At 44.6% G+C, this 11,639-nt stretch overlaps 1 protein-coding gene across 1 annotated transcript; it reads left to right on the top strand.

Annotated features, from left to right (window-relative positions):
- Positions 1 to 886: 886 nt before the first annotated feature.
- Positions 887 to 1,990, top strand: LOC128306629 (uncharacterized protein DDB_G0283357-like). The gene has a single exon (XM_053044194.1). The coding sequence runs from the start codon at positions 887 to 889 to the stop codon at positions 1,988 to 1,990; it is 1,104 nt and encodes a 367-aa protein (XP_052900154.1).
- Positions 1,991 to 11,639: the final 9,649 nt, after the last annotated feature.

Here is an 11,639-nt window from a genome sequence, read left to right as displayed (position 1 = left end):
CCTCGCGCGCGCATTTCGAACGCGCGCTCAAAGCAACGTTTCGTTTCGTTTCTTCTGGTGCAGTCCGGGACCGGGTTGGGACAAAATCTGACCACAACCAGTCACACCGAGCGTCGACGGGGTTTGTGCGGTTTTGTTGATTTTTTTTTCTCCAACACTCCATTCGCTTGGGTTTGTCGTGCTTTATAATGTGTGTGTATGAGTGCTTGTGCGTGTTTTGGAACAAATAGTCGTGCTGGACAGACTGGACCGCTAGACTTGGGGGCATAAAACATTTTTTGTGCTGTTGTTGTATGAAGCCGAAAGTCCGAAAACAAAAAGGGGCGAAAACAAAGAAAACCGCTCCATTGGATTTGCATGTGCACGGTGTGGATTGGTATGTGTGTGTGTGAGCGAGTGTGTTTGTTGGCAAAACGGCGCGCCTCTGACCGTCGGGGACACTAACTGGCAAGCCCGTCTGCAAATCGGACGTAAAGTCCGGGTGAAATAAGACCACCGGTTAGACATTTCGTTACGGCTCAACTGGAAAAAGGGACAATTTTTCACCGAGAAGAAAGTGTCATTAACGTGTTTTGGGCCACCTGCCAGTGTTTATAATAAATAGCATGAGGGATTGAATTAATTTGAATAAACAGTTCAAATTGGAAGTGTTTTTATTTAAATGTGCGAGTGTGTATGTGTGTGTGTTTGTAAGTGAATGTAATAAATAAAAGTGAAACAATAGTCGTTTGTTGCTTCGGTACTTAAATCACACCAACACAACGATAAGATAAGTGTGCTGTCTAACGTGAAATCAATTCATAAACAACGATCAAACGAAAGCATCGCATAAAGCGCCTGCAGGTAGGCAATCGGACGCACAAGCAGCGCGTTTTGTTGTGCGGCAATGGGTGCCGCCAGTACCGGGGCCGAATCGCTGGAGTGCTGCAATACCGCACCCCCCGCCGGTGCTCCCACCGCACCGCCGCTTCCACCGCAGCAAGCGAACCGAACCGCCACCGTACAGCAGCCGGCAACGGTTGCGGTACCGCCGCACCGGAACGGTACCACTATGCCAACGACCGTTCTCGGTACGACGCCCGCAACGCAACCGCCGCCCACCAGCACACCACCCCCCGGCGCTTATCTGCAGACGCAGCACCACTACGCCCACGGCAAGGACGAGCGCAAGAAGCAGGAGCACCGTTCGCAGCTTGACATCGAGAACAACAACAGCCAGCAGATGCCTCAACAGCAGCAGCAGCATCAACAACAACCGCCCGCAACCGTGCTGCCGATGCAGCAAAATGGTGGCGGACACCATCTGTACGTTAACCCGGTGCAGGCGAACGGGCTCAACTTCGAGCTGTACCTGCAGCAGGCGTACCTGGACGAGCACGAGTACTTTAATCAACTCAACAACAACAACAACAACAACAGCAACGGCAACAACATTCACACGAAGCTGGCGCCGCTTGCCACCGCCGGTACCGTGTCGCTCTACTCCGAGTACACCGTCGACACGCCGCACACGATCGACGACTCGAACCTGTCCGGTTCCTGCCAGTGTTTCTTCGCCCGCTACTGTAAAACCCGGCGCCGTTCGTCCTCCACCTCAACCGCCACCTGCTGTCACGGTGGTGGAACCGGTGCAACCGACACGAACAAAGGCACGAAGGCAACCGGGAAGGCGAAGCGGGGCCTGCCAACGGTAAAGGAGCAGGAACAGCCGAAACCAAAACCCCACCCCACCGGCCCAACCGGCAGCGGTGGAGGGGGTGGTGGCGGTGCCGCGGCAAGGAACCGGGGTGCGGCGGGGCGGGGGGCTGGCGCCACCGATACGGATCCGTTGATGAGGCGGCCCCGCCGGAAGAAGGACTCGAGCGAGCAGGACCTCGCGGCGAAGGCGCAACAACAGCAGCAGCAGCAGCAGCAGCAGCAACAAAATCAACAGCAACCGGCCGCCAGCAATGGGGATGCGGCGCGACACCAGCAACACCAATCGAAGTAACTATTCCTGCCATTCCCGCTCCGCTCTTCCCCTCTGCACCACGGAGCCCCTGCCCCCTTCTTCTCCCCACTACCGTTTTCCTTATTTTCACACTCTTTTACAAAGTGCTGTTGGTTGGGCCACTGGTTCGCCCTATTGCTGCTGCAAGTTACTGCAAAAAAAAAAAAAACAACCTCCCCTTCACCATCGCACGCACTCGGAGCGTACCGCTTCCCGTTCGGAGCTTCTGTTGTAGATTTGGAAAACACTTGCCGAAGATTCGCACATCGCTGATCCCGTACTTAATGTTACCGGCCTGAAGGACCTTCCCCCCCACCCCCCAAGTCCTTGTGTGTTGCTTTGTCTTGGTTATGTTTTTTGTTTTTGTAGCACACATTCCGAACTTCCGGTTCCAGTTCCAAACCTCCGTATGCAGGTATACAATATAGACATACACCCCTTGCACACTGTCTCGTATTGAAATCTACACGCCCTGCTCCTTTCTTGCCTCTTGATTACGCTGTACGCGCGATGAATTATGCTGTACCTGGGTGCCTGTGTATTAATCCGTCTATTGGCTTTTGCCTTAATGTTCACACGCATACAATACCACCAATACACGTACTTGCTTACCGTATTCCTTATTCGCTCCAGCAGCTCCACATGGCATACACCAGCAAAACGATATGGCACATATATTCACGTTAAGCTAATTTTACAATCAACGCTACGAGCAGAAGGGCAGTTCAGTCAAATAGGGAGGGGCGTAATATGCTATTGCAGGGTTTTCTGATGTTAAATCAACACTTTATGTCTACCAAAAAAAAGCAGCATAAGAAACCCCATGGTCTCCGAAGGCATAAGCACATCAGATATAATACGATTGCAGCAGATGATAGCGTAATAATGGCACATGATAGCATAAAATTAATAAATAGGTATTAATGAAGTATAAATGCTAGTGGATTGAACAATTTACCAGGAGATAAATCTACACAACTTACGATAGAAACATGTTTTTGTTTCGTCAATACTATAAACTATCTTGCACTTTAATAACGCGTGGAAAAAGGACTATTTTTTGCTAATGTAATGCGAATTTTTTTGACTATTTAATTTGACCTTTTGTCTGCAAAAATTTAAGCAATAAAAAAAAAAGTTTAAACAAGGTAGTAAATATTATATACGGCTTCAAGGTCCAGTTTTCATTTTGTACAATGTTATTCAGTTACTGCATAGCAATTTTTCATTTCATCGTTCGCACTTTTATGCCTCACTGTTGCCGCCATATTGGTTTTGTGATAATTAATGACACAGTTGTGCTACCATGTGCTGCAATTGTATTATTCCTGATTCCTGTTGTGTCATTCAATGATAGCGATTTTGATGATCTTTTGTGAATTTCTAGCAGCTTGAAAACCCCTGCACAAGCGTAGAAAAATATGACCGTCGAACATGCAAACAAGTGTTCGTGAGTTGCATGTCGCATTGCTTAATATTATAAATTATCTCATTAGCCTGTGATCATGACTAAGACAGATTAATATTTTTACCAACACGTGTACATGTTGTGAGTGTGTCATCCACTTACAAATACCCACCGGAGAGTGTATGAGTGTATGTGGTTCAAAAATGTCGAGACGTCATTAATGGGCAGCACTGTCACTGGGGAGTGTATTGTGAAGTTCGCTCGAACGAAAAAAAAGGAATGCTCCCATCAACCCTGTTTCTCTTCGCCCTTGTTTTTTTTTAATCCACAAACTATTCACTTCCGCATACGCGAACCCCTGTGAAATGGAAACCCCCGAACGGTAAGGGTAGTGGATTTTTCACTCCGGCAAAAAACGGAGCTCATTTGCATGCGTATTTAGCCGTGCTATGATTTTACCCAGCTGTGGTGGATATCGCGTGTCTGGGAAATGGAGCTAGTTCACCAACCGACGACCAAGCGGAATCCCCCCCCCCCCCCCTGCCATGAGGATAATTACTACGAGCAATAATAATGGTGGTTGATGTTTTTTTTTAAAAATGGGTTTGCTTGCATTTAAAACTTCCCGAAGTGATTGTTAAAAATCAACCGACCGAGTGCGGTAGGTGTGTTTGTTTGGCGCCATCGCTTTGGGTCTTGAAAGCTATCGATAGGGTCATGCGCTCGATGGATGTTAATCTGTGGTATTATAGTATGATTCGTGTTCATAATTTTAAAAGTTTGTTGTCAATTTAAAACAATTCATTTTTTTTAAGTATAGGCTTTTTATGAAAAAGGATGGTTCTACTTTGTTTAATTTACTGAAAAGTACTTAAGTACATTAAATTTGTACCAAATTATAATTGCTATTATTTTGTTATGTTTCGTATTTTTCTTATGTTTAAAGTTCAGATGTCAACAAAAAGAAGATATTTGAAAACAGATACTGAATTCGTGTAGTTGCGTAAAATTTCCTACAAATTTTAAAATTTTAATTAAACAAATCGTTCAAGGTTAAATCTGTTTCTAAAATGCTGGAAAATTTGATTTTTTCCGCCTAAGCCAAGAAATCGATGAAATCCAGTGTGTTATTCATAAGAATCCATGTCAGAGCAAAAATGCATACTTCACAAGAGCTGTGCACCGTGCCGTGAAATTGTTCGGTGCACCCATTTTGTCTTGTTTCGTTTTCCGATTTAATCCTGTCGAGAGAACAAAGACTCTGCCCGTCCCTTAAGATGACCCAGTTAGAGCGGGTTCTATTCTGGGATGGAATAAATGCATTCAATCAACATTTTAATAAAGCTGTTTTTTTGTGTATTGTTGAGCTGTGCTGGATCGACGATACTTTAAGTGTGGCGAATGCGAAGCTGCAGTTGTTAAAGATTGACCATTTTAAATCAAGATCGGAACTCTTGAACATTTGTTTTTTTTTTATGTAATGTAAAGTATAACTAGGAAGCAAACCGTACGTCTTTTTGTTGGATAAAGTGACACAAAAACAAATCAACCCTTCAAGAACACAGTTGTGAAGTACATTTTTCGTTGTTCGTTTGTTGTACCGTTTACTGGTCGATCGTCAGTGAGTGTGCAGTTTCCTACTAACAGGTACAGCATATTCCTCCGTGCACGGTGGTTTTTGGCAAAGTAATTTTCACCCTACCGTGTCTCGAATCTCCCGATTTTCCCATCCCTTAAATCTGCATCCCCTCCGGTCCCCTTTGCTTAGGCATATAACAAAACTCACTTAATTATGAGGCATAAAAGTATCTCCCATTAAATACCACTTCCCACCCGCCCCTGATTTTACCTCCCCCCCTCCCACCATTTCACTCCCTCCCTTACCGTACAAACTGGGCGTTCGGGCCTCCACTTTCTGCCTACCGTTTGCATCTCTTGTCCCTGTGTCTGAGCCTATCTCTTTCTCACACATCTTTGTAAATGTCCCTCTGTGTCTTTACGTTTGTGCGCTGCCGCTTTGTTTATGTGAGGTGCCTCTAATTACTTTTCTTTCCGTTCTCCGTACAGGTTCGTTTGCGCGCGCGACAGCTTATGTGGCGCATGTAAAAGTGAAAGTCATTACCTAAATAAGCTGCCAAACGCTACTAACTTTGCGATAGAAGAATAAAATGAAGCTAAAAAAAGAAAAACAAAAAGTCCAACTAACTAGTACTTACGTTTACTCTCGAACGCATGCAAACCGAAAGATCGGGATGATGATGAAAGCGCGGTCTAATTTTGTACGAGTGTATGTGTAAGGTTTTGTTTTTCTTATTACGCTTTGAGATGGGCCAAACCCGAGCGAGGAGAGAGGAAGGGCCAGCAATGGCCGTGCGGGAGCGAAAGATAGAGCGCGATAAACACGCACCGTTGGCACCACCGTTGAGTGTCTGTTTGCTGTCTGTGCTTGCACTCGATCTGTTGCGATGCTGAAGCTTGTTACTTTTTTTTTTTCGGTTGGTATGGTGGTATGATTTTTGTGCTTTCCGTCCATTTTGCAAAACAGCAGCATCCACGATAACGTACCGAGTGGGCCGAAAGCCGATAAACAGACGTAAGGCGTAAGGACTGATGCAGGTGTTACTGTGCGGGTCACGCTTCGGATAGGGAAATGGCAAGTGGCCAATGCTGCAGCGTGCGCTACGTGCAGCGTAACGATCATTTACGATAATGGACTAGTGAGTGGATCAGCATGATAGATTATGTATATGAACGATTACGCCCGGGATGGCGGGCATGCCGTGATACCGTGTACAAAAGAGGTCCTTTTCTTATATGAGCTGTTAGGGAATGGGATAGTGTGGTATATATTTATATAACGAGAGTTTAAGAAAAATAAGCCTTTTTCATAGTTTTGTAAATCTTGTTTATTTTTAAGAGATAAAGACTAACTTTAATTTACTATTTGTAAAAGTATCGAAACAATGTTACACATAATAGCTGTTTTTTTTAAACATAAAAATTATAATTTCAAATAACTTGTAACTTTAAATTAATCAGCTTCCAATGTTATTTTTTCTCGTAATTTAATAAAGTACTAGGCGTCTCCATTTCATTTTCGTAAAACACCAGGCGCCTCCATTTGAAATTTCGATCGCACTAGGCGCCTCCATCGCAACCCAACCGGGGAGGATAGACAGATAGAGAAAAATTGACCATCTCGAAGATGTGCTTTCGGGCACGATGGAAGTTGCTTCCCCATATGGTGCCTGTCCGACGTACCGTTTCTATCCTAGCAGTCGAACGAGAAATAAAATAACAGCAACAAAAAAAAAACATTTCGTTTAGAAAAGTGCCATCGGTAAAGTGCAATCTGCTTGTGACAAGAAAAATCGTATCCGTTTTTTTTTTTGTTGTTTTGGCGAGATTGTAGCTTTGTAGTCGCTAGCCTGTGATGCTTTCAGCCAACGAACGAGCCTTCCGGAATGGCTTCTGCCGGTAGTAGTATTAAGGACATAGTTGATGTGCAAATAAAATACCAACAAACATTCGCATTTTGCTCTGCTTATTTCACACATTTTCACACTCTCACACACATTCACACCACCTGGCATGTACTTGTTCATGAGATGCTTTTGTTTGCGTTTCCCAGCCTTCGCACCTGTAAAGGGCGAGCGAGTCCGAAAAAAAGAACAACAACAAGAACAACAGAACAAGGTTACGTTTTGCACACACACACACGGCCACGCACACGACGCTATCGTAACGTAAGGATGTATGTGGCTTCGCTTTGGTGTGCCTGTTATCCATTTTAGGTGTGGGTTGCGGGAAATTCACAACCGACTTATATACTCCAGTTTTTTGTTTTCGCCTTTCACTCATTTGTTCGAAGTCATTTCATGCTAATTACGATCACAAATACAAAACAAAAAACAAACAAATACTGCTACAAACCATTCGAAGACAAAATAAATGATGCAGCCGTACGCAGCTTCCTTGTGTGTTGGTGTCTATTGAAACAAAATGACTAAATGATCGATTTTCTCTTTTTCTTTTCCCCGTCTTTCCACACCATCCTTTTCCGGCGTTCCCCGCTCCCTTGCTGATGTTGGACACCCTGCCTGCCCCTTTCCCTCCTGCCGGGTTCGGTTTCCCTTTTTCTTCCGCATTTTCTCTTTCCTCTTTTCTTCGCAGGTGAGTAATAATCCACACAATGTGATGTAGGGTGGACAATAAGGTAGCGAAGCGTTATGCCGTCTGCAGGCCGATTGGCATATTATTGCTGCCCTGGTGGGAAATGCCCCCGATAGATGGTAAAAGCGAGCAAGTATTTAAATGCACTGTGAAACGGAACTATTACAGCACCCCGGGGAGGATTTTGTTTCTCTTTGTTTTCAAATTATTCCTCATGCGTCATATTTATGCTTATTGTTGAAACAACAAACAAACGGGGGCAGGGTAGATATCGAAATGATGACCGGATATTTGTTTCGAGCCGTTGACAGTAAGTCGCTAGCTTCGAACGTGCTTTTCTTCTGCAAAGCGTTGCTGTACTTCTCCTGGGTGCTCTGGGCATTCACAATCTCATCCGATGCACGGTTCATTGGAAACACATCAGTCAACTAGTATTAGGTCCCAGCGGTGCTCTCACACCGCTGGGACAGCTTTTAAGCAGTCCCCCTCGCCCCTACGCTTCGTTATCGCATCAGATGCCGGTGTCATTATTGTAGCTATCCATCAAGCTGCCAGCGTATGCCTTTGATCCGATGATTGGTAGAAATTCTTCAAAGGGGAACAGTACACCGAGTTCATTGGTTGCGGGAGGGGGGGGGGGGGGTTAGTGGAGGGAGAGCATGAACGGGCTGCCATCCTCTCGATGCTGTTCGCTCTGACAACGAAGCTGTCTTTGAATCGTGAAACTCTGAGCCGGCGATAGACGTGGGACGAAGGAGTAATAAGATTTCTTTTCTACTTCCTCGAATCCAGCATAAGTGAAACTAAAAGCGACTTTCCTATTGATAATTGAACTAGGTCGAAGACTTGTGAGAGCCAAAGCTATTCACATTTTATATACAGTTCTGTGCTAAGATGTAATACTTAAATAGTGAGAACTCAACCGAATACGTCATTACATGGGCTAAAGGAATTAATCGTTACACAACTCTAGCAGTGAAGTTTATGTGAATAAAATGACTATTAATTGCTGATTAATTGCTAAAACCCATTACTGATTTTTCAAAGGTTAAAGAGCTTCTATAGGATGTAGGAAGAATTTTCAAGTTAAACAAAATTGGTTGGTAATTTATGAGCAAGAAATCTTCATTTAAACATTTTAAATAATCTAATGCAAGGTTTTGAATTTTTAATTAATTTAATTAATTGACCATAATTTAATTATGGTTACAATTGATGTACCTTTGTGAACAATTTGACTGATACAGTGTGCACATTGGGTTAACCAGATTAGGATATAATTTAAAAAAGGTTGTCGTCTAAGACATGGTAAACGATATTTGTTTAAAGCTTCACAAAATTATTGGACTCAAATAGAGCTGTTGATATAAAACCATCTACCAGTGGCAAACAATTTCATGGAGACGATCCAATTTATTGCCCTAAAGATGTTGAAAAGTAAAATAATTTTACTAATTATTTATTCTAATTTATTTATTTAATTTTTTCATTTATTATAATTTATGATATATTATTATAATTTATTTTTTTAAATAAATAATAATAAATATTATCATTATAGTAATTTTAAATTAATTGCATACCTTCACCGCCTACGGCGCACCGATAACTCCGAAAGGTGCACGTGAGTGGTAATTATTTTGGAAAAGCTTCAAACCATTGTGTATAGTTTTTTTTTGTGGTTGTTATCAAAAATTGCACTTTTTCCCCTTTTCGCCATACTTTGCAGTGCGTAATCCTATCCGCACCATTAAAATGCTGGAGCAGAAAACATAATCCTGATTTTATTACAACCCTTATTGTCCGGTTTTCGCGCTAGTAGAGGTAAATTTTAACTCCCATTGTTATAAAATGGTGGCGAGAATGCGTTAAATGAACCGGTACGTGATGTACGGGAGTACGGGAAACGGGAAACAAAAAACTTCAAAAAATGCTTTGTATTCTGGAAGGATCAATCATGGCGCACGTCTACGCATCATCGAACCCACTATTCATGCGATATATATAATCAGCGTGCCTGCGTGTGCCTCGCGCCTGCACGGTGACGGGAAGAATAGCAAATGAGCTGCGATAAAGGTAGGTGAGGTGGAATTACCGAAACACATACACCTCCCCTTCCTCACTCTACTGCCCCCTCTTTGCCTGTATTTTTTCCCCCCCCCCATTATTATTTCGATCTCAAAAGCATAAAGCACCGAGCTACCGAGCCAGCGCGAAGCGAAAATCACAAAAGAGCGAAGGATGGGACGCAATGGGTCCGCTTGGGTGGCTGGTGGTATGGCAAAAGGCATTCCAGGCGGAATGTGTGGCAGAAATTCGTTAATAAATGTTTGCTAAGTATCGCACTCATGCCAGCGCGTGATCCGCCAGACTTGCCCGTAAATGGATGTAACGCGGATGAGAGGCAGCATAAGCATAAAAGATTCTGGAGGGGGGAAATAAGAGGAGGGGGGGGGCGGAAAGGGGGAGAGCTTGCTGGTGGGGGCCAACACTTGTAAGAAATTGGTGAAAAAAAAAATACAACAAACCGGCAGCCAGAACGGTGATGTGTAGCACGTCCTCGAGACACTGGCAAGGGCATACAGTGCGTGACAAACCAAGCGACGAACCTTTTTTTTTTGCGTTGTTAGACAACCTTTTTTTTTTTTTTTGGTGTTCGTACTGCTGTAAAATAATGCTTGCAGCAAAAACCAACAACCAAACTGTCTTCATAATCAACCGTTGCCTACTGTTTGTCCCACACTGTTGGGAGTTGTTGTGGATGGAAAATAGAAAGGGATGGTGGCGCTAGGAGGCAACCTCACTCGATCTCATCTCATATATGCCATGTACGGTGCCCCGGGCATCGCAGGACATTCTCCTTGTGCCTGGTGCTCGCGATGAGAATGTTGATAATGAATGCACGGGAGTGAGCAGGAGAGCACGTGTGTGGGAGAAGGTGGTGATGGTAGCAGTGTGTGTAAGAAGGTCGCCAACCCATCGTCGCCGACCAAGCGGAAAACAATCGAGAAGAATGGAGCAGTTAACTTTATTAGATGGTGCTTCATGTAAAACGACGCCGCATGTCGCCGTTCCTCACTCCCCCTCACCCCCACCCCCCCGGCGGGGTGTTTCGGCGACATTCCGTAAGTGCGATACTTGCCACGGTGGAACACACTTCGCCACCCGCCGGACGGTAAAGCTGAGGCAACGCCTCGCTGGCTACAAGTCAGTGCTTAATTCGACTTTAGAGTACAAAAGCGACTGCCACAGCACGCTTTCGCATCCTGCAGGGTGTTTAAGGCTTTTGAGATGAAGTAGGAGAGTTGTGGAGTGAGGGGGGAAGAGCATAGTGGGATGGAAGGAGAATAAGGGAGAAAGGGAGAAGGGGGGATGCTTGACTGGGCTGAAGCACTGGCTCTCGTACCGTGTCGGAGGTGACCGGGCGTTCGTATGGAATGATGCAGCACAAGTTCCCCGCTCGAACGCGAAACGAATCTTGTGGCCCAAAGGTTCTTGTACCGTGTGCCCATTACAAACGGGGGCGCCTTTCGATTACCGTCGAGGCGCAACCGGCTCGGAAAGTGATACAAAATATTACAATCTCATTGTGTATGTGGTGTGTGTGTGTGTGAGTGTATGTGTGCTTACGCACGCAAAACCGGACGGGTGGCCAGCCAGCCCCGTTGGGGGAATGCTTTTGTATGGTGCTTGCTGTGTAAACCAATCCAAACGATGAAACAATCGGCAAGGCGGAAGAATAAAAGACTTTTATTATGTTTACCGATCGCCACCATCCATTCTCGTGTGTTGTGTTGTTGTGCACGCGCCATTATCAATCTGTATGAGTGTGGCAAGGGGGGGGTGGTGGGTAGTGTGTTTTACTGCTTGTTTGTCTCTGTTTGCTAAGCTACCAACCAACCGAGCTGGATGCGCGATATGTCCGCCATGACCGCAAAAAAAAAAACATAAATCTCTGATTAATGAGCGCTAAAACAGCAATCACATCCATTTTGAAAAATATCGATTGCAGGGTTGTTGCTTTGCGAAAAGGGGTTTAGTTTTAGCGCTATATCGCAACCATTATAT

This window comes from Anopheles moucheti, chromosome X (assembly GCF_943734755.1).
Source record: "Anopheles moucheti chromosome X, idAnoMoucSN_F20_07, whole genome shotgun sequence".
Taxonomy (NCBI): domain Eukaryota; kingdom Metazoa; phylum Arthropoda; class Insecta; order Diptera; family Culicidae; genus Anopheles; species Anopheles moucheti.
Note: the sequence above shows the minus strand (reverse complement) of the source record. Positions and strands in the feature narration are given on the sequence as shown.

Excerpts from the sequence above, each read along its gene's own strand:
- LOC128306629 (XM_053044194.1), top strand. The coding sequence starts at position 887 with ATGGGTGCCGCCAGTACCGGGGCCGAATCGCTGGAGTGCTGCAATACC.